The 23,171-nt window shown below is 44.5% G+C and overlaps 1 protein-coding gene across 3 annotated transcripts; it reads right to left on the bottom strand.

Moving 5' to 3' along the window:
* Nucleotides 1-9,659: 9,659 nt before the first annotated feature.
* Nucleotides 9,660-14,400, bottom strand: GEMIN6 (gem nuclear organelle associated protein 6). Of its 3 annotated transcripts, none has more exons than XM_032239361.1 (3): nucleotides 14,289-14,400; nucleotides 13,458-13,604; nucleotides 9,660-10,520 (listed from the first exon to the last, which is right to left on the bottom strand). In XM_032239361.1, exons 2-3 carry the CDS (start codon nucleotides 13,583-13,585, stop codon nucleotides 10,145-10,147), a joined length of 504 nt encoding a protein of 167 aa, XP_032095252.1. In that variant the 5' UTR covers nucleotides 13,586-13,604; nucleotides 14,289-14,400; the 3' UTR covers nucleotides 9,660-10,144. The 3 variants fall into 3 exon arrangements, with proteins under 3 accessions (XP_032095252.1, XP_032095254.1, XP_032095253.1); XM_032239363.1 differs by having other exon boundaries at nucleotides 14,261-14,369; XM_032239362.1 differs by lacking the exon at nucleotides 14,289-14,400 and adding an exon at nucleotides 14,073-14,252.
* Between the last annotated feature and the right edge of the window lie 8,771 nt (nucleotides 14,401-23,171).

The raw sequence follows: 23,171 nt of genomic DNA, 5'->3' as shown, positions 1-23,171 counted from the left end.
GCCCCATCTAGGCTAGCCCCGGGGCTGCTCCTGAGTCAGTTCATACCTGGCTAATTGATGAAATAAACCAGGACACAGGGCCCCAACTGAGATAGCAATGATAAGGGACTTAGAATCCAGTCACCTAGATTTTTTCACCTCTTCGAATTTTTTAGGAGAGAAATAGCAACAAAAACCATTATGAGACATTGTTTAGAAAAGCAACTTCTACAGGATGGGCTTGGAAATTCAGTCCAATCTCATAACCACCAGCAATGAAAATCAATGTTTAAAGTGATCCCTGATTTGCTGCAAACACCTCATTGAGAAGTCAGGTATAATAACATGTAATTATTTAATAAACATTTTCAGCAAGAGCACTTCAGTGAGGTTTTTTTAATTGTTCCCTTATTCAGAAAATGCAGTAACTGCTACCTCCTCCATCCTAGGTTTTACTGAAAATGGCCTGAAGGAGTCATTTTTCCTTCTATGTTGAATCAATTTATACTATAGAGATCACCCATGTCTGGTTTTCTTCTATGGTAATAAAGGACAATGAGGCCGGGTGCGGTGGCTCACGCCTATAATCCCAGCACTTTGGGAGCCCGAGACCGGTGGATCATCTGAGGTCGGAAATTTGAGACCAGCCTGACCAACACGGTAAAACCCTATCTTTATTAAAAATAGAAAATTAACCGGGCATGGTGGCGCATGCCTGTAATCCCAGCTACTTGGGAGACTAAGGCAGGAGAATCGCTTGAACCTGGGAAGTGGAAGTTGCAGTGAGCAAAGATTGTACCATTGCACTCTAGCCTGGGCAACAAGAGTGAAATTCCATCTCAAAAAAAAAAAAAAGACAATGAACCTCCAGGTGGACATAAAGAAAGTAATAATAAAAGACAGGATAGCAGCCAAGAAGATTCATTTATATCCTGAGATTCCACTTTGAGTAAGTTTTGCTTCATTCCATCCTTGGGTTTTTTGTTTTTTGTTTTTTTTTTTTGTTTGTTTGTTTGTTTTGAGATGGAGTCTTGCTCTGTCACCCAGGCTGGAGTGCAGAGGTGTGATATCAGCTCACTGCAACCTCTGCCTCCTGGGTTCAAACAATTCTCCTACCTCAGCCTTCTCAGTAGCTGGGATTACAGGTGTGCACCACCATACCCAGCTACTTTTTGTATTTTTAGTAGAGACAGGGTTTCACCATGTTGGTCAGGCTGGTCTCGAACTCCTGACCTTGTGATCCACCCACCTCAGCCTCTCAAAGTGCTGGGATTACAGGCATTAGCCACTGCACCCAGCCTTTTTTAAATTTTATTTTATTTTTTTTGAGATAGAGTCTCACTCCAATGCCACTGGAGTACAGTGGCATGATCACTGCTCACTGCAGCCTCAACCTCCCTGGGCTCAGGGGATCCTCCTGCCTCAGCTTCCAGAGTAGCTAGGACTATAGGCACATGCCACCATGGCCAGCTAATTTTTTGTACTTTTTGTAGAGTCAGGGTTTCACAATGTTGCCCAGGCTGGTCTATCCTTGAGTTTCAAATATATTTTAACAACAATGTTAGCCTTTCAAATAAGACTTTATCTGTCCATAGAGATTAACAAATATGGGGCCCTATCCTGTGCAAAGACTATAAAGAAATTTCCTCACCCAGGAACAATGTCGGGGTTTCTTTGTGTTTTTATTTTTTGAGACAGGGTCTTGCTCTGTAGGCCAGGCTGGAGTGCAGTGGTGCGATCTCTGCCTCTCAGGCTCAAGTGATCCTCCCACCTCAGCCTCTTGAGTAACTGGGATTACAGGCATCCACCATCATGCCGGGCTAATTTAAAAATTTTTTTTTCCTCTTCCCAGGAATTTTTTTTTTTTTTTTTTTTTTTTACTTTTAGTAGAGACAAGGTTTTGCCATTGCCTAGGCTGGTCAGCTCCTGGGCTCAAGCAATCCACCCACCTCTGTCTCCCAAAGTACTGGAATTCCAGGCTTGAGCCTCTGTACCCGGCTCAATGTAGTTTTTATTTGTTTTAAACTAATGGTTTTCAAATGGGGACAGTTTTGAGGGGGCAGGGAACATTTGGCAATGTCCAAAGATATTGTTGGTTTTCACAGCTTGTGGGGTGGGAGGTGCTACTGGCATCTAGTGCTTAGAGGCCAGGGATGCTACTAAAAATCCCACAAGCCACAGGATACCCAAACACAAAATTATTGAGTCCAAAATGTCAAATGGCCAAGGTAAAGAAAACCCTGCTTTAAACAAAATGAGGTAAGTAATCACTAACAAAGTCTAAGAGTTATTAGGTGTAAATTATGCCCATAGACATCTCTGAAAATGAAAATACATTTTGTACTACAGAAAGTGAAAATCTCAGCTGGGCACAGTGGCTCATGCCTGTTAGCCCAACACGTTGGGAAGCTGAGGCAGGTGGATAACCTGAGGTCAGGAGTTCAAGACCAGCCTGGCCAACATGGTGAAACTTCATCTCTACAAAAATATAAAAAAATTAGCCAGGTGTCGTGGCACATGCCTGTAATCACAGCTACTCAGGAGGCTGAGGCAGGAGAATCACTTGAACCCGGGAGGCAGAGCTTGCAGTGAGCAGAGATAGTGCCACTGCACTCTAGCCTAGGTGATAGAGCAAGACTGTCTCAAAAAAAAAAAAAAAAAAAAAAGTGAAAATCTCTGCCAAATCAACTCTAATAAAGATACACTGTGTGAATAAGAGCTTGTGTGTACATTGTGTTGTTATCAAGAATTGTGAGTACTTAAGAATTTGAAGAAATTTTTTTTGTTTTTGTTTTTATAAAGATAGGGTTTCACCATGATGCCCAGGCTGGTCTTAAACTCCTGACCTCAGGTGATCCACCCACCTCATCCTCCCAAAGTGCTAGGATTACAAGCGTGAGCCACCATGCCCGGCTGAATTTGAAGAAATTGTATGTACAAATGAGAATAGGCACAGATGAATAGGGATATCTTTACTTTCAAAACATGTTCTACCATTAAATTTTGTTTTGGCTTTTTACCAAAAAAATCACTTTGTTTTGTTTTGTTTTTGTTTTTCTGATGGAGTCTCATTCTTGTCGCCCAGGCTGGAGAGCAATGGCATGATCTCAGCTCACTGCAACCTCTGACTCCCAGGGTTAAGCAGTTCTCCTGCCTTAGCCTCCCAAGTAGCTGGGATTACAGGCACCCACCATAAGCCACCATAGGAGAGATGGGGTTTCACCATGTTGGTCAGGCTGGTCTCAAACTCCTGACCTCAGGTGATCCACCTGCCTCAGCCTCCCAAAGTGCTGGGATTATAGGTGTGAGCCACCATGCTCGGTCAGAATCACTCATTTCGAAAATATGAAGACATGAGTTGTACATGAATGCTACTACTGCTAAACCTCTGCACAGCAAAATTCAAGTTGTCACACTTAGGCCCACATTAAAATGTTTAAAACACACACATGCACACACACACCCTGTTGCCTTATCTTTGAACAAAGTCCAACCTACTCGACTTTGGCCAATATGCTAAAACACAAACAGCGTTTGCGTTTTTAGGAATGAGAGCTAAGCAGAACCCTGGCACAGTTAGGGCTTGAGGAATATCTCACTTTATAGTGTTACTACTCAGCTATTTCCTTTTTTATAATCCTTTACATAATCATATATTAGTTTATAGAATCAGGGTTTGTAGAATCCCTTTGTATAATCCGCTATATATAATCATATAATAGTTGATAGAATGAGTGCCTGAAGAATATTTCCCTACGTATATACCTATAATTATATCTTAGTTCATAATCGGAGGAATGCCTAGAGCAGATACAGTGCAGAGCATGATTTATGGAAAAACAGTTATACCAGGACAAGAATCCATGGCCCAGGCGGCAGCGTTCAGTATCGTAAAGATACCTGCTGTATGGCAGGCTTGGGGCGAGAGCCACTCCTCCTGATAAAGGAGTTGTAGGATCTTGCTCCAGGTCTTGTGAAAGGCTGCCCTCAGACCGGCAATCCACCTTGGTCACTGTGAACTTTATCAGCTCTTGCTACTGTGCTGCTTGAAAACCATCTTCCCATAGAACCCATTGGAAGCTGCCAGAAGGTGGCGGTAACCTTGACAGCTCTGTCACTGCTATGTGACTTAAAGCACCCTCCTATAAATCTTCTTAGAAGTAGTTTGCCCACAGATAGAAGTATTGCACACTGCACCCTCTTCACTTTGCACGGCCCACCTTCAAGCCTCGGTGACCTAATGGGGGTGGACCCCTTACTGCATACGGCCCTTGCCTTCTTGGGAACGGGCCCCTTGCTGTGCACTGTCCACCTCCTGGCCTAGGTGACCTAATGGGGGTGGACCCCATGTTTTATTGCTCAGGACCCTATCACTATCCTTAAAGATGATTTCACTCACTGCCCTGCCCCCTAACCTATACACAATAAATACTCATGCTTCTGGACATTCGGGGCCTCGCCTGACTCCGCTTATAGGTGGTGTGGCCCCCGAGCCCAGCTGCATTTTCTTTGTACTTCTGTGTCCTGTCTCTTTATTTCTCGGATCCTGCGCCTCAGCACAGCATAAGGCTTACCCCACGACCCTGTGGGGCCCTCAGCCCTACAGGGTTTTGTTTTAAAGTATATGACTCCAGAGGGTTATGATGTACAATTTTTTGTTTGTTTGTTTGAGAAGGAGTCTCACTGTGTCACCCAGGCTGGAGTGCAATGGCACGATCTCTGCCCACTGCATCCTCCACCTCTGGGGTTCAAGCAATTCTATCGAGTAGCTGGGATGACAGGTGCCTGCCACCACACCCAGCTAATTTTTGTATTTTTAGTAGAGACAGGGTTTCACCATGTTGGTCAGGCTGGTCTCAAACTCCTGACTTCACGTGATCCACCCACCCTGGCCCCCCAAAGAGATGGCATTACAGGTGTGAGCCACCATGCCCGGTCGACTGTACAATGTTTAAATGTATAGTGAAGCCTAATTAGGAACTTTAGTTTCTAGGGTAAGTAATGCTTCTCCTATAGTGTGAACTGGAAAAATCAGTTTATTTTACGACTTAATTATTAGTAAGATTACCAGACAGAATGGCGAAGACATGCTATGCTCCTTAGAGGACAGATGTCTTTACAAATCAGAAACCATGCTATAGGATGGGCACCAAGGGACTATCCCACGTGGCAAAGAAACTAATCCACTGATTATAGAACAAGAGCAAAACAGGCCTGGCGCGGTGGCTCACGCCTATAATCCCAGCACTTTGGGAGGCCGAGGCGGGTGGATCACGAGGTCAAGAGATCGAGACCATCCTGGTCAACATGGTGAAACCCCGTCTCTACCAAAACTACAAAAAATTAGCTGGGCATGGTGGCACGTGCCTGTAATCCCAGCTATTCAGGAGGCTGAGGCAGGAGAATTGCCTGAACCCAGGAGGCGGAGGTTGCGGTGAGCCGAGATCACGCCATTGCACTCCAGCCTGGGTAACAAGAGCGAAACTCTGTCTCAAAAGAAAAAAAAAACAAGAGCAAAACAATCAGTAATTAGAAACGTTTCTGTTAAAGGTGCCCTTCTGTCTCTGAAATTTACCTGTGCACCTTCCCATTTAAACTCTAGCTGTTGCTACTACTTCTAGCTCATAAATATTTATACCATCCTTTTTTACAGTAAGACAATTAATTGAAGCATGTAATCAGATTAGCTAAAAAGAAAGCCAATTGTCTAGTTTATTATTAATGTTTGCTACTTGGCTAGTTTGAAGCCCATATTGGGGTTGCAAAAATGTCCTCCACATTTATGCTTCTAATGTTTGCTACTTAAATCTCTCTCTCTTTTTCTCTCTCTCTTTCTCTCTCTCCCCAGAGTCTTGCTCTGTCACCCAGGCTGGACTGCAGTGGCACAGTCTCAGCTCATTGCAACCTCTGCCTCTCAGGTTCAAGTGACTCTTGTTCCTCAGCCTCCCGAGTAGCTGGGACTACAGGCATGCGCCACCATGCCTGGCTAATTTTGTATTTTTGGTAGAGATGGAGTTTCTCCGTGTTGGTCAGGTTGGTCTTGAACTCCCAACCTCAGATGATCCACCTGCCTCAACCTCCCAAAGTGCTGGGATTACAGGTGTGAGCCACAGCTCCCAGCCCAGCAAATTATTTATCTTTTAAAGCACTTGTTTCTAAAATATAGAACTATTAGAACTCAAGTACACAAACACCCTATTTTTAAAATGAGTGCTTTCCTGGAATTAAAAAAAAAAAAAAAAAAAAAAGTCAGGGGGCAAAATATCTGAATAAACGTTTCACCAAGGAAGATAAACAAATGGTTTAATATGCTCATGAAAAGATGCTCAATATCCTAACTCACTAGGGAAATTCAAAATGAAACCACAGGAGATACTGCTTCACAACCTAACTAGAATTGCTATCAGCAAAAACACAGGCTGGGTGTGGTTAGTGCCTCAAGCCTATAATCCCAGCACTTTCGGAAGCTAAAGAGGGAGGATTATTTGAGCCCAGAAGTTTAAAACCAGACTGGGCAGCACAGCCAGACTTTCACTTTAATTAAAAAAAAAAAAAGAAAGAAAGAAAAAGCCTATGTGGTGGCCTGCACCTGGAGGCGGAAGGATTGCTTGAACCTAGGAGATCAAGGCTACAGTGACCTATGATTTTGCCATTGAACTCCAACCCGTGACAGAGCCAGACCCTGTATCAAAAAGTAAAAAATTAAAAACTCAGTAAAGTCTAAGAAAACACACTTTTTTTTATTTAAAAAATATGGGCCGGGCACTGTGGCTCACACTTGTAATCCCAGTACTTTGGGAGGGCAAGGCAGGTGGATTATCTGGAGCCGGGAGTTTGAAACCAGCCTGACCAACATGGAGAAACCCTGTCTCTACTAAACATACAAAATTAGCCAGGCATGGTGGCGCATGCCTGTAATCCCAGCTACTTGGGAGGCTGAGGCTGGAGAATCGCTTGAACCCAAGAGGCAGAGGCTGCAGTAAGCTGAGATTTTGCCATTGCACTCCAGCCTGGGCAACAAGAGCAAAATTCTGTCTCAAAAAAAACAATAATATATATATGTATACATGTATATACGTATATATATACACACGCACTATAGAAACAAAGAAAAAGTATATATATTGATTACAATTACCTAAAAGTTTTTAAAGGATTGAAAAATAATATGCAACAGCGAAAAACATGTATGGGTACTGGAATAATTTTATTTTTGCTTGAAAAATACACTTAATAGGGCCCAGGTGCAGTGGTTCATGCCTGTAATCCCAAAATTTTAGGAGGCTGAGGTGGGTGGATCACTTGAAGTCAGGAGTTTCAGACCACCCTGGCCAACTTGGTGAAACCCCGTCTCTACTAAAAAAAATACAAAAAATCAGCTGGGTGTGGTGGTACATGCTTGTAGTTCCCAGTACTCAGGAGGCTGAGGCAGGAGAATCACTTCAACCTGGAAGGCAGAGATTGCAGTGAGCCTAGATGGTGCCACTGCACTCCAGCCTGGAAAACAGAACGAGACTCCATCTCCAAGAAAAAAAAATTAGCTGCATGGGTGGTGTGTGCCTGTAGTACTAGTTACTCAGGAGGCTGAGATGGGAGTACCACTTGAGGCCAGGAGTCTGAGGCTGCAGTGAACTATAATCTCAACACTGCACTCCAGCCTAGGTAACAGAGCAAGACCTTGCCTCTTAAAACAAAAAGCACTGTGAAATTTTCATCAATTCTCAGCAAATTAAAATGATTGTGAATGTTTTAAATGTCACTCTAAAAAAAAAAAAAACTCAGTGCATGGAAAAATCCACTTCAGTATGTTTAGAAGAAAAAAGTGGATTTAGGAAATCAGATGAAAAGGGGATGGTGAGAAATCAGTGCAAAGATTAAACCTTTGCTTCCAAGGAGACCAAAAATACACAGAAGTCAAACTCTCTTCTACTTTAAAAAGTATTCTTGATAATGTGTTCAAAGACTGCCCTGGCTACCGCCCAGAGCTGGCGGCAAATAGAACCAGCTTTGGGGAGGAATCTCCCTCTGGGGAGTCTGGAATCACAGATGCTGACAGCCCCAAGGAGGAAACAAACAGGTGAGTCAAACTCCTGGGAGAATCTTAGCTGAGGAGCTAGCTAGGGAAACTTCCTAAGCAGGAAGGTTTCTATGGCAGATCCGGATCACTTACCCTTTCAAGCACTCATGTCTTGTTTGCAGGCAAATTCTTTACACAATCATAGGACTCAGTTGCCAGGAAACAGTTAATGTCCCCAGCTCATTAGTCCGATGGCAAATAAATCTACCAATATCAAAGCATCAGGCCTGGTCCCTGAGCCAAGATCAAGTCCAATCGACGCTGTAGATAATTTCCTACATGGCATTTATTTATTTATTTATTTAGTCCAATCGACACTGTGGATAATTTCCTACATGGCAGGCATTCATTCATTCATTCATTCATTCATTCATTTAGATGAAGTCTTATTCTGTCACCCAGGCTGGAGTGCATACAATCTCAGCTCACTGCAACCTCCACCTTCCAGGTTAAAGCGATTCTCATGCCTTACCCTCCTGAATAGCTGGGATTATAGGTGGACGCCACTGCACCCAGCCAACATTTTTTTTAGTAGAGAGGGGGTTTCACCATGTTACCCAGGCTGGTCATGAATCCTGGTCTCAAGTGATCTGCCTGCCAGCCTCCCAAAATGCTGGGATTACAGGCATGAGCCACAGCACCCAGCTGGCTTCTTCATTTTCAAAGGCCTTCCTCATCTTGTCAGAATCATTTCCATGCTGACTTCAGTTTGTTCATATTTCCCTTCTATTTGCTTTCTGAAGACATCCTAGGGTTTGAACAGGAGAGTCTTAGTCACAAGGAGAAAGACTATGTGTGCTAAATTTTGCTTTCAGGATCATGGAACTTTGAGCCATGAGGGAAGGACTTTTGGTTCCCCAAAGTTTCTGAACTGCTTCTGCAAGTATGGTCTGGGAATGGTAACATCAGTATCTGGGAGTTTGTTGAAAACACAAATTCCTGGGTCCCAACTAGAATTACTGAATCAGAATCTAGCAATCTGTTTTGAAAAGCCCTGCAGCTGATTCTAATGCTTACTAAAGTGCAAGAGGCATTGGGCTATGCCATTTTGTTATTAGACAACTATGCAGGAAGATAGCTATGTTATCAGACTGTATTCAAAGACCCTGAAACCTGAATGTTTTAAAATACTTCTTCCAGCTAGATGTGGTAGCTCACAACTAAAATCTCAGCACTTTAGGAGGCCAAGGTGGAAGGATCACTTGAGCCCACGACAAGCCTGGACAACATATCAAGACCCTGTCTCTCCAACACACACACACACACCACAAAAACAGACATACACACACACACACACACGCACCCCACAAAAACAGACAGGGCGAGGTGGCTCACACCTATAATCCCAGCACTTTGGGAGGCCTAGGTGAGTGGATCACTGGAGGTTGGGAGTTTGAGACCAGTCTGACCAACATGGAGAAACCCCGTCTCTACGAAAAATATAAAAAATTAGCTGGGTGGGTGGCACATGCCTGTAATCCCAGCTACTCATGAGGCTGAGGCAGAAGAATTGTTTGCACCCGGGAGGCGGAGGTTGCAGTGAGCCGAGACTATGCCATTCATTGCACTCCAGCCTGGGCAACAAGAGTGAAACTCTGTCTCAAAAAAAAAAAAAGATTTTATTAGTAGTCAAAACTTTCAAGTTTTAACCAAAAAAGGATACACATATAGTTAATGCAAAAGATTTAACAAGACTGTGATCTTACCATAATGTTTTATATTAAATCTAACACATTACATGGTTTCCAAATGCTTTTCTTGCCTAACAAAAATGGGGGTATAACCCCATCACAAGAAAAGACCCATACAATTCTGATGTCCCTATGCTAATTTTATTCATGGAATGCTATCCTTGCCCTAGTTCATTAATTTCCCAAGGAAATTAGCACTCATAACCCACTTTTTATTTTACCAAAACAACAAAGAATTAAAACACATATACACACACACACACACTCATGTACCTTTATAGTCCTACAAATGTACCTTTAAAATTCTACAATAGGATGGCAAACATCACATTCAAAACATTTTATGAAGGACAAAAAATAGTCTTTTTCAATCAGTATGTTCACACTTTCTGGCCTCTCATTGGGAAGCTGTAAGGTGTCCTTCAATAAGATCCTGGACACGGGACAGAATAATCTCATTAGAGCTGCTACAATTTTCTGGACCATATGGTGGGTCTATAGTCAGGACCCCAGCCACACAGAGAGTCCTTGGAGAGTCTCCCTGTTCGGTGATGGGGATGTGGTTCTTCTCGAGCCATTTCTTTAGGCTGTTCTTTCTCTCTTCCAGATCCTCCTGGCTGTACGCTTTGCAGTCTCCAGACATAAACAAATGCATCAGCTTCTCCCTCACTCTATGGTCCCCTTCATTCACAGTTTCAACAGTTTGCACAGCATGTCCCATAATTCCGGTCACAGACATGCTGCCATCTTCAAGGAAGTTCACAAGGACGATACTTTGGAGGAAAAGTAAGTTCAGAGGTATCATCAACCCAAGTAGGTCACTAGAATAATAGATGATACTCTCCTGTTTGAAATTAATGCTTTCATTTATTCAACAAACATTCATTAAGGATCCTAAACATGTAGACTTTTTACCCAGCTTATAGACAGTCATTGTGGGATACAATTAAAGGATTAAACAAAAGGGTTATGCATGACTTAAATGTATTAGAAAAGAAGGCAGGGTACTTAACTTCTAGAGTTACAAAAACAATAACTAGGCCAGACACAGTGGCTCACGCCTGTAATCTCAGCGCTTTGGGAGGACAAGGTGGGTGAATCACTTGAGGTCAGGAGTTCGAGAAGAGCCTGGCCAACATGGTGAAACACCATCTCTACTAAAAATACTAAAATTAGCTGGGTGTGGTAGCACATGTCTGTAATCCCAGCTACTCGGGAGGCTGAGGCAGGAGAGTCACTTGAACCTGGGAGGCAGAGGTTGCAGTGAGCCAAGATCAAGCCACTGAACTCCAACCTGGGCAACAGAGCAAGGCTCCTCAAAAGAAAAAAAAAAAAGCCAGGTGTCATGGCTCACACCTATAATCCCAACACTTTGGGAGGTCAAGGTGGGTGGATCATGAGGTCAGGAGATCAAGACCATCCTGGCTAACATGATGAAACTTGTCTCTATTAAAAATATGCATCTGTAGTCCCAGCTACTCAGGAGGCTGAGGCAGGAGAATTGCTTGAACCCCGGAGGTAGAGGTTGCAGTGAGCTGAGATTGTGCCACTGCACTCCAGCCTGGGCAACAGAGTGAGACTCTGTCTCAAAAAGAAAAAAAAAAGTTATTGTGGTTACATTTGTTTAAAAGTCCTTATCTTTTTTTTTCTTTTTAAACCACCGTGTTGGATGACAAAGTCCTTATCTTTTAAAAGGTATATTGAAATATTTATAAATGAAATTATAGGCTGGGGAATGTGGCTCACGTCTATAATCCTAGCACTTTGGGAAGCCAAGGTGGGCGGATCACTTGAGGTCAGGAGTTCAAGACCAGCCTGGTCAATATGGTGAAACTCCATTTCTACTAAAAATACAAAAATTAGGCCAGGTGCTGTGGCTCACACCCGTAATCCTAGCACTTTGGGAGACCGAGGTGGGCAGAACACCTGGGGTCAGGAGTTTGAGACAGCCTGGCCAACATGGCCAAATCCCGTCTCTACTAAAAATACAAAAATTAGCCGGGTGTGGTGGTACTTGCCTATAATCCTCCCAGCTACTCAGGAGGCTAAGGCAGGGGAATTGCTTGAACTCAGGAGGTAGAGACTGTAGTAAGCCAACACTACTCCACTGTACTCTAGCCTGAGTGACAGAGCGAGACTCCACCTCAAAAAAAAAAATTAGCCAGATGTGGTGGCATAGGCCTGTAGTCACAACTACTCAGGAGCCTGAGGCACCAAATCACTTGACCCGGGAGCAGGAGGTTGCAGTGAGCCCAGATCCTCCCACCACTGCACTCCAGCCTAGGAGACAGAGCTAAACTCCATCTCAAAAAAAACCAAAAAAACAAAATTACATGATGTCTAGAATTGTATTTAAAATATTTGGAGGGAGTATAAAGTTAGTGTCTGTTTTACTATTTTCACATTTGTGTATGTTTGAAACTTCCCATTAAAAATATATTAAATTGGCCAAACACAGTGCCTCATACCTATAATCCTAATACTTTGGGAGGCCAAGGCAGGCGGATCACCTGAGGTCAGGAGTTCAAGACCAGCCTGGTCAACATGGTGAAACCCCGTCTCTACTAAAAATACAAAAATTAGCCAGGCATGGTGGTACATGCATGTAATCCCAGCTACTCAAGAGGCTGAGGTACAAGGATCGCTTGAACCTGAGAGGCAGAAGTTGCAGTGAGCTGAGATCACACCACTGCATCACTCCAGTCTAGGCGACACAGCAAGACTTTGTCTCAAAAAAGAAATATGTATAGTAAGAACAATTTCTGTGCCCCATTTCTATAAACTTGTCTGGTCTGATAAGGTAATCTGTAGTTGGAATAGCACTTACTTCAAAGGCAGTTAAGTTCTTTTTTTTTGAGATGGCGTTACACTCTTATTGCCCAGGCTGGAGTGCAATGATGCAATCTTGGCTCACCACAACCTCCGACTCCCGGGATCAAGCGATTCTCCTGCCTCAGCCTCCCGAGTAGCTGGGATTACAGGATCTCAACACCACGCCCAGCTAATTTTTGTATTTTTAGTAGAGAAGGAGTTTCACCATGTTGACTAGGATGGTCTCGATCTCTTGACCACATGATCTGCCTGCCTCAGCCTCCCAAAGTGCTAGGATTACAAGCGTGAGCCACCACGCCCCGCCAGCAGTTAAGTTCTTATATGTAGGCTAGGTACAGTGACTCAGCCTGTAATGCCAGCACTTTGGGAGGCTAATGCGCGCAGATCCTTTGAGCTCAGGAGTGCGAGACCAACCTGGGCAACATGGCAAAACCCCGTCTCTACAAAAAATACAAAAATTAGCCAGGCATGGGTGGCAAATGCCTGTAGTCCCAGCTACTCTGGAGGCTGAAGCAGGAGAATCACTTGAACCCGCAAGGCAGAGGTTACAGAGAGCTGAGATCGCAGGACTGCACTCCAGCCTGGGTGACAGTGAGACCCTGTCTCAAACAAACAAAAAATTCTTATATGAAAATAATAGCCGGGTGCAGTGGCTCACGCCTGTAATCCTATCACTTTGGGAGGCCGAGGTGGGTGGATCACCTGAGGTCGGGAGTTCAAGACCAGCCTGGCCAACATGGTGAAACCCCATCTTAAAAATAAATAAATAAATAAAAGAAAATAATAATTAGCCTTTATCTACTTTCTTAGTTTGACTATAACATACAGGCAGCACAAAAGTATATCAAAGATTTCAGGCAAGTAGGACGCATACTCACTTGGCAGAGACTGGGTCTGTAGTTAAAACCCATCCTTTATACTCATTCTTCTCACTAGCTGTCACTCGAACCTCTTTGTAAATGTAATCTTGCCATTCTAGGGGGCCCTTCTTCATCCATTCACCCATGATTGCCACCTGGCTAGATCTGAAACAACCACCAATGCTGGTTAATGTATGTTCCACTTAAGCAAATGTCTTATCCCTAATCTCCAACCTGCAGTAGAGACAGAGAACATCTGTGATTTGCCTCAAGTTGGTAATCAGCTGCTTAATACAAGTAAATACACGTACAAGGAACTGATACTATAGTTGGGGGAAAAAATACAGGTAAAGACTGCTTGAGAATTTTTGTTTATCAGGAAAAGTAAAATAGTTAATATGTACAGTTCAGCCTGAAGCCGAAGGGGGTCACCGAGGTGCCGCAGGTGCAGTCTGGGGAAATTCATCTGGCCCAGATCTATTCCGGTCCGCAACCACATTCCGAATCGTCTTCACTCTGGCCTGCAGATGATGCTCAAACCCTTCAACTCTTGCTTTTCCCTTCCATCGATGAAAGGAGTTAGCCCCACTCCTCAACTTAAGCACAGAACTCTCCTGACATCCACCCACTCACTCTCTGGCTCTGTGTCTCAGCTGGATCCCCCCACCAAGAGGCACCCGATTTATGACAAATGCCCCTTAAAATTTGTCTGAAGGGTGCACAAACGAGGGGCCAGAGGCTACAGCTCTAGAGCTTAGATTTCTGGTCCTGGAAAGCCACACGATACGTAAGGCTGTACTCAAAACCAAGTGGTACTTAACGTTTAATCCTGAAAAACGAGAAAAATACCGGTTTAAAAACTCCTTGCAACACTGGGTACTCCAAGAACCACGCTGGGAGGAAGGATTGTCTAGCGGAGCCCGCTTGAGACCAGCATGCTTTGCGCCGATCGTCACTTCCTTCCCCCACAATCCTCTGATTTGTAGTCCTGCTTGGAGGCCTGAGAGCCGCGGGGCTTCGAGAGCAGGGCGGGCAGGGGCTGAGATTCTTCTGTAATAATGATAATAATAACATGTCATCTAGGGCTACACTTCTCCATTACCACGAAGGACATTTAAAATAATCTCTTTTTTAAAGCGGAAAAAGCTCGTGCCAGGTACTCAATGATAGTAGACCTGGAAATGCAGTTTTGCCTTAGAATCAAAGCACGTGAGCCCTCTGGGTAAATCCTAAAGTTTTAGAAATGTGAGGAGAGCCGGGCGCGGTGGCTCACGCCTGTAATCCTAGCACTTTGGGAGGCTGAGATGGGTGGAACACCTGAGGTCAGGATTTCAAGACCAGCCTGGCCATTATGGTGAAACCCCATCTTTAAAAAATAAAATAAAATAAAATAAAAAAATAGAAAAAAAAAAAAAAAAAGAAGGCCGGGCGGGGTGGCTCAAGCCTGTAATCCCAGCACTTTGGGAGGCCGAGGCGGGTGGATCACGAGGTCAAGAGATCAAGACCATCCTGGTCACCATGGTGAAACCCCGCCTCTACTAAAACTACAAAAAATTAGCTGGGCATGGTGGCGCGTGCCTGTAGTCCCAGCTACTCATGAGGCTGAGGCAGGAGAATTGCCTGAACCCAGGAGGCGGAGGTTGCGGTGAGCCAAGATCACACCATTGCACTCCAGCCTGGGTAACAAGAACGAAACTCCGTCTCAAAAAAAAAAAAAAAAAAAAAAAGAAAAGAAAAAGAAAGAAAGAAAGAAAGAAAGAAATGTGAGGAGAACGTGCCGTGGATAAGAGCGATAGGGCTGCTACAGGAAAGGGGTCCCGATCCAGATCCCAAGAGAGAGTTGTTGGATCTTAGGCAAGAAGGAATTCAGAGCAAGTTAGCAGTGCAAAGCAAAAGTAAGTTTACTAAGAAAGTAAAGTGGTGACCGGGAGCGGTGACTCACACCTGTAATTCCAACACTTTGGGAGGCCGAGGCGGGTGGATCACGAGGTCAGGAGTTCGGGACCAGCCTGGCCAAGACACTGAAACCCCGTCTCTACCAAAAATACAAAAATTAGCCGGGCGCGATGGCAGGCGCCTGTAATCCCAGCTACTCAGGAGGTTGAGTCAGGAGAATCGCTTGAACCCAAGAGGCAGAGGTTGCAGTGAGCCGAGATAGCGCCCCTGTACTCTAGCCTGAGCGACAGAGCGAGACTCCATCTCAAAAAAAAGGAAAAGAAAGTGGTGAAGGAACAGATACTCCATAGCTCCATAGACAGGGTAGGATGTTCCGGAAAGAGGAGGAAATTGTCCACCCTAGATACAATAGTCCTATATATGAGGAGATATGCTCTGCTACAAGGTTTTGTAGTAAAGGATTAATTTTCTTAATTCTGTATTTTGCAAGAATCAATATTATTATATTTAAAGCAAAATTAAGAATGCTTTTGTTCTGCATATATCAGGATATCTGGACACTCCCAAGTCTGAGTCTGTTTAGTAACCTTTTTTTTTTTTTTTTTTTTTTGAGAAAAGGTCCCCCACTGTCGCCCAGGGTGTGGTGTGCTATGGTGCAATCTCAGCTCACTGCAACCTTCACCTCCCAGGTTCAAGTGATTCTTGTGCCTCAGCCTCCCCAGTAGCTAGGATTACAGGTGTGCACCACCACATCTGGCTAATTTTTGTGTTTTTAGTAGACATGGTGTTTCACCATGTTGGCCAGGCTGGTCTCGAACTCCTGACCTCAAGTGATCCGCACGCCTCAGTCTCCCAAAGTGCTGGGATTACAAGCATGAGCCACCGTGCCCGGCCGGTAAATATTATTAATTTGTTCCCTTAACCTCAGTGGCTGGGAATGCCTAACTTTCTGAGAACGCAGCCCAGCAAGTCTCAGCCTCATTTTCCTAGCCCTCACTCAAAATGGAGTCACTCTGGTTCGAACACCTCTGAGAGGGCCAAGGTATTTCTTGTTTGCTTGGCTTGTATAGGGCAATTAAAATGCCTGCTCCTTTGGGATGTGCTCTCAGTACAATCTTGAGAAAGGTGCAGAAGCTGGAACCCCAGATGGGGTTGAATTTAATCCAGCAGATCACTCTCTATAAACCCCTCCAGTGGAAAAGTGCAAAAGACTTGTTTCTGCGGCCGGGTGTAGTGGCTCATGCCTGTAATCCAAGCACTTTGGAGGCCAAGGCAGGCGGATCACCTGAGGTCGGGAGTTCAAGACCAGCCTGACCAACACGGTGAAACCTCATCTTTAAAAAAATATATATATATGTATATATATATATATATATATATGAAAAAAAAAGACTTGTTTCTGCTACAAATTTCTGGTCACAGACTTAACTGGCTTCTGGCATGATCCAAAATGTTTTTTAGGACTGTGATCCTGAAAAATGGTACAAGGTGGTAAATGCTGAATTCCCGCAAATGTAAAAACCAAGGGAGATTTGCAAAAACCGAATGAAAAGACTATCAGACAAAGGTGTAGAAAACATCACAAATTAATCACTCCTTGAGATTTAGGTTCCATATAACCCTCAAAGCATATTTTCTTATTGTCATCATTTCAATAATCTTTCCCGTAGCTTTTATTCATTGCAAGATTGACTGATTGTATTAATGTAGTTTTGGTGGATTGTTAGATTTTGCTGGTTAAAGCCCTCTGTAAACCTACAAAGAGCTCGTATAAATGCCAATTGTTATTATAGTGTGAAGGAAAACATTTGACATCGTAAAAAATCAGTCCAAAAGAGTTACAACCACTATGTGACAAACTGTTCATTTTCATTTTAAGCTATACCTTATACTCCAGAATGAAAAGACTTTGGCCTCTGTGTGTGTGTGTGTGTGTGTGTGTGTGTGTGTGTGTGTGTTCTACAAGTAGAAACTAGTGTCAAGGCAAACTTCAGTTACTCCCCATCCTTTTTTGCTTTGTTTCGTTTTGTTTTGAGATGGAGTCTTGCTCTGTCGTCAGGCTGGAGTGCAGTGGTGTGATCTCAGCTCACTGCAACCTCGGCCTCCCTGGTTCAAGCGATTCTCCTGTCTCAGCCTCCTGAGCAGCTGGGACTATAGACGTGTGCCACTACCCCCAGCTAATTTTTATATTTTTAGTAGAGATGAGATTTCATCCCGTTGGCCAGGACAGATGGTCTTGATCACTTGACCCTGTGATCCACCTGGTTCAGCCTCCCAAAGTGCTGGGATTATAGGTGTGAGCCACCGTGCCCAGCCTGCTTTTTGTTTGTTTCATTGTTTTTTTGAGACAGAGGCGTGGAGTACAATGGTGTGATCTCGGCTCACCACAAACTTCCACCTCCCAGGTTCAAACAATTCTCCTGCCTCAGCCCCCCGAGTAGCTGGGATTACAGTCATGCACCACCGCGCCCGGCTAATTTTGTATTTTTAGTAGAGACGAGGTGTCTCCGTGTTGGGACATGGGACACCAACTGGAGTGACAGAGGCTCTACGTGGACCAAGGGAAAGGGTTGACCTAGGAAAGGAGGTGGCACCATTTGAACTCAGTGACAACCAGCCACTGGAGAGGGCTATTCTGAGATAGCTCACGCCTGTAATCTCAGCACTTTGGGAGGCCGAGGTGGGTGGATCACCTGACGTCAGAAGTTCAAGACCAGACTGGCCAACATGGTGAAACCCTGTCTTTTTAAAAAGACACGGTTTAAAAAGACACCATGCAGTGACGTGGTCTATGATTACTGCAACCTCCAACTCCCAAGTTCAAGCAATTCTCCTGCTTCAGCCTCCTGAGTAGCTGGGATTACAGGCGCGTGCCACCATGGCTGGCTAATTGTTGCATTCTTAGTAGAAATGGAGTTTTACCATGTTGGTCAGGCTGATCTCAAACTCCCACCTTGGCCGGGCGTAGTGGCTCACACCTGTAACCCAAGCACTTTGGAGTCCAAGGCGGGAGGATCATCTGAGGTCAGGCCTGACCAACAAGGTGAAACCTTGTCTTTAAAAAAAAAAAAACAAAAAAACACTGCCACCTCGGCCTACCAAAGTGCTGGGATTATAGGTGTTAGCCACTGCACTTGTTTTTGTTTCTGAAACAGGGTCTCATTCTTTCTCCCAAGGGGAAGTGCAGTGGCAGGATCATGGCTCACTGCAGACTGGACTTCCTAAGCCCAGGTGATGCTCCTGCCTCAGCTTCCAGAGTAACAGAGACTACAGGCTTGTGCCAACCATGCCCTCCCTGCTAATATTTGTTTGTTTGTTTATTTGTTTTAATTTTTAGTAGAGACGAGGTCTTGCCATGTTGCCCAGGATGGTCTCTAACTCCTGAGCTCAAGCTATCCTCCTGCCTCGGCCTCCCAAAGTGCTGGGATTACAGGCATGAGTCACCCTGCCTGGCCAGTTACTCTTTTTAAGGTGATGAGACTGGGGCAATTTCCCTACCTTTTTGCCGCTTCTCTTTAACCTCTTAGAGTTCTCAGGAACTGCTGATGCAAATCACTGACTTCTAAGAGACTGGTACCCAGCCCACTTCCTAACACAAGTTCTCAGAATAGCCCCCTCCAGTGGCTGGTTGTCACTGAGTTCAAATGGTGCCACCTCCTTTCCTAGGTCAACCCTTTCCCTTGGTCCACGTAGAGCCTCTGTCACTCCAGTTGGTGTCCCTCCTCTCACATTCTCTGCTTTTCTACCTCTCTTCCATCTCCTTCCAAAGGTTTGCCTTCCTCACCCTCGAACCCACAAACACACACACCTTTCTCTGCCAAGTCCAAAGTGACTTATGTTGTGTTATGTTATGTTATGTTATGTTATGTTGTGTTATGTTATGTTATTTAATTTGAGATGGGGTCTCACTCTATCACCCAGGCTGGAATACAGTGGCCTGATCATGACTCACTGCAGGCTTGACCTCCTGGGCTCAATCAATCCTCCCACCTCAGCCTCCCAAGTATTGGGACCACATGTATGTGCTCTGCCATGTCTGGCTAATGGCTCATATTAGATTCTGAAGTTCATTCAGTTTAATTTTAGCAAGAAATATTATTTAAATTTTTTTTAATCAGTGGAGATGAGATCTCACTATGTTGCCCAGGCACGTATCCAACTCCCGGGCTTAGGTAATCCTCCCACCTGGACCTCCCAAAGTGTTGTGATTACAGGCATGAGCCACCACGTCCAGCCAAGAAATATTCTTTTTTTTTTTTTTTTTTGAGACGGAGTTTCACTCTTGTTGCCTAGGCTGGAGTACAATGGCATGATCTCGGCTCACCACAAACTTCCACCTCCCAGGTTCAAACAATTCTCCTGCCTCAGCCCCCCGAGTAGCTGGGATTACAGGCATGCACCACTGCGACCGGCTAATTTTGTATTTTTAGTAGAGACGAGGTGTCTCCATGTTGGTCAGGCTGGTCTCAAACTCCCAACCTCAGGTGATCCTCCCGGCTCCGCATCCCAAAGTGCTAGGGATTATAGCTGAGAGCCACTGCACCTGGCCCAGCCAAGAAATATTCTTTAAAAGTGATTTTTAAAAAATGAATAGAAGAAAATCAGAATTTAACATACTGATCAGTCTTCTTACACTGTTCTTTATCATGGTGCAAAGGCAAAGTAGCCCCGCCCTAGGCAAACTATCACAAATTTTAATTCTGTGTTGAGTATTAAAAGAGGTCTCAAGCCTGGCACAGTGGCTCACACCTATAGTCCCAGAACTTTGGGAGGCTGAGGTACATGGATCAGGTCAAGCATTGGAGACCAGCCTGGGCAACATGGTGAAAACTCATCTCTACTAAAAATACAAAAATTGGTCTGGTGTGGTGGCACGTGCCTGTATTCCCAACTACTGGGGAGGCTGAGGCAGGAGAATCACTTGAATCTGGGAGGCAGAGGTTGCAGTGAGCCAAGATCCCACCACTGGACTCTAGCCTGAGTGACAGAGCAAGACTCCGTCTCAAAACAAAAAACAGAGGTCTCAAAAATGACATTGAGGTGGGGTGGTAACTTATGGAGTACATTTCCTTCTTTTTTTTTTTTTTGAGACAGAGTTTTGCTCCTGTTGCCCAGACTGCAGTGCAATGGTGCGATCTTGGCTCACTGCAACCTCTGCCTCCCAGGTTCAAGCAATTCTCCTGCCGCAGCCTCCCAAGTACCTGAGATTACAGGCATGTGCCCAGCTAAGTTTGCCTTTTTAGTAGAGATGGGGTTTCTCCATGTTGGTCAGACTGGTCTGGAACTCCCGACCTCAGGTGATCCGCCCACCTCTGGGATTATAGGCGTGAGCAGCCGCACCTGGCTATGGACTACATTTCACACAGTACGTATAATCAGAGAAAAAAAACTCTTGTCATTTTAGACCAAGTAATTTTTTTCTTTTCTTTTTTTTTTTTTTTTTTTTTTGAGACGGTGTCTCGCTCTGTCACTAGGCTGGAGTGCAGTGGCGCTCACAGCAACCTCCATCTCCCAGGTTCAAGCGATTCTCCTGCCTCAGACTCCTAAGTAGCTGGGACTACAGGTGCACACTACCACACCCAGCTATTTTTTATATTTTTAGTACAGTTGGGGTTTCAACATGTTGGCCAGGATGGTCTCGATCTCTTGACCTTGTGATCCACCCACCTCAGCCTCCCAAAATGCAGGAATTACAGGCATGAACCACCATGCCCAGCCAATCTTTCTTTTTCCTTTCTTTCCTTCCTTCCTTCCCTCCCTTTTTTTTTCCTTTCTTTCTTCCTTCCTTTCTTCCCTTCTTTCTTTCTCAGACTTGCTCTGTCACAAAGGCTGGAATGTAGTGGCGCCACTCAGCTCATTGCTGCCTTGATCTCCAAGATCAAGCGATCCTCCTGCCTTAGCTTCCCAAGTAGTTGGGACTACAGGAACTTGCCACCATGCCTGGGTAAGTTTTATTTTTGTAGAGAGGGGGTCTCACTGTGTTGCCACACTGGTCTTGAAGTCAAGCAATCTGTCCTTGGCCTCCCGAAGTACTAGGATTACAGGCATGAGACATGGCACTCAGCCACTTTTTAAATAAACTTCTGTTTGTTAAAACTTGCACCAGGCACTATTCTAATAACTTTCAAATATTCACTCATTTGATGAATGAGTAAACAGGCTATAGATAATGGGAAATTTTGATATATGGGGTGGCATGATTAAATTAGTATATGGGAGAGGATTAGAATCAGTAAATAGGCTACAGAGAATGTGGAAATTTTGATTTACGGGATTATAGGATGATGGCATGATTAAATTAGTATATTAGAAAGGATGTCAAGAAATTGGATGTGGGGAAAATAGTAAAGTATAGAGCAGCTACACCATGAGACATTATGTAAAATATGCCCTCTCTACTCAGAGTAATAGTATTAGAGAAAAAGATTTCAGAACAACCATCTCTCTAATAGAAAGACCAATTTTAGGCTAGGCGAGGTGGCTCTTGCTTGCAATCCCAGCACTTTGGGAAGCTGAAGTGGGTGGATCACCTGAGGTCAGGAGTTTCAGACCAGCCTGGCCAACATAGTGAAAACCCATCTCTACCAAAAATACAAAAAAATGAGCCAGGTGTGATGATGTGTGCCTGTAGTCCCAGCTGCTCGGTAGGCCAAGGAACGAAGAATCGCTTGAACCCGGGAGGTGGAGGTTGCAGTGACCTGAGATTGCACCACTGCACTCCAGCCTGTCTCAAAAAAAAGAAAGAAAGAAAAGAAAATCCAGTTTTAGAGAGGTGTGTCACCGAATTGTTTACTGTTATCTGCCCTACCCAGAGGAAAGGTTTTACAGCCTCAGAGAGGGAGGACTGGTTTCCCTAGCAGTAAAGTGAAGATAGGATTGTGTTCCTAAAATGAAAATGCTATGTCTGGTTGTGGTGGCTCACTCCTGTAATCCCAGCACTTTGGGAGACCGAGGTGGGTGGATCACTTGAGATCAGGACTTTGAGACCAGCCTGGCCAACATGGTGAAATCCCATCTCTACTAAAAATACAAAATTTAGGCTGGGTGCGGTGGCTCACTCCTCTAATTCCAGCACTTTGGGAGGCCGAGGCAGGTGGATCACCAGGTGAGGAGTTCAAGACTAGCCTGACCAACATGGTGAAACCCTGTCTCTACTAAAAATACGAAAAAAAAAAAAATTAGCTGGGCACAGTGGTGGGCACCTGTAATCCCAGCTACTTGGGAGGCTGAGGCAGGAAAATTGCTTGAACCTGGAAGGTGGAGGTTGCAGTGAGCTGAGATTGTGACACTGCACTCTAGCCTGGGCGACAGAGCAAGACTGCATCTAAAAAAAATTAGCCAGGTGTGGTGGCACATGCCTATAATCCCAGCTACTCTGGAGATTGAGAAAAAGGAAGGAAGGAAGGAAGGGAGGGAGGGAGGGAGGGAAGGAGGGAGGGAGGGAGGGAGGGAAGGAGGAAGGGACGGATGGAATGAAGAAGAAAGGAAGGATGAAAAAAAGGAAGGAAAGAAAGAAGAAACAGCTCTCTCTCTAGTGAGAGAGATGAGGAAAAGGCCTGAAAGAGCCCTTTGAATCTTAGAAACTTTGAGAGGTTTTCTGCATTGCAAGAAGTGGAAACTTAAATTCCTCTTTGCAGAAGGTCTTTCCTTTGTTATGAGAAAGCCACCCTAAAAGACCTTTTAGTTATAGAACTAAAGCAAGTCTTCATCTTACTCCAATGTTGAAACAGCCCCTATAAACTTTATAAGATTTGAAAAAATAAATAAATTGGCCGGGCACAGTGGCTCCTGCCTGTAATCCCAGCACTTTGGGAGGCTGAGGCGGGCAAATCACCT

The sequence above is a fragment of the Sapajus apella genome, unplaced genomic scaffold (assembly GCF_009761245.1).
Source record: "Sapajus apella isolate SASKATOON/1434 unplaced genomic scaffold, GSC_monkey_1.0 scaffold44, whole genome shotgun sequence".
Classification (NCBI taxonomy): Eukaryota; Metazoa; Chordata; class Mammalia; order Primates; family Cebidae; genus Sapajus; species Sapajus apella.
This window is presented reverse-complemented; position numbering and strand designations above follow the sequence as displayed.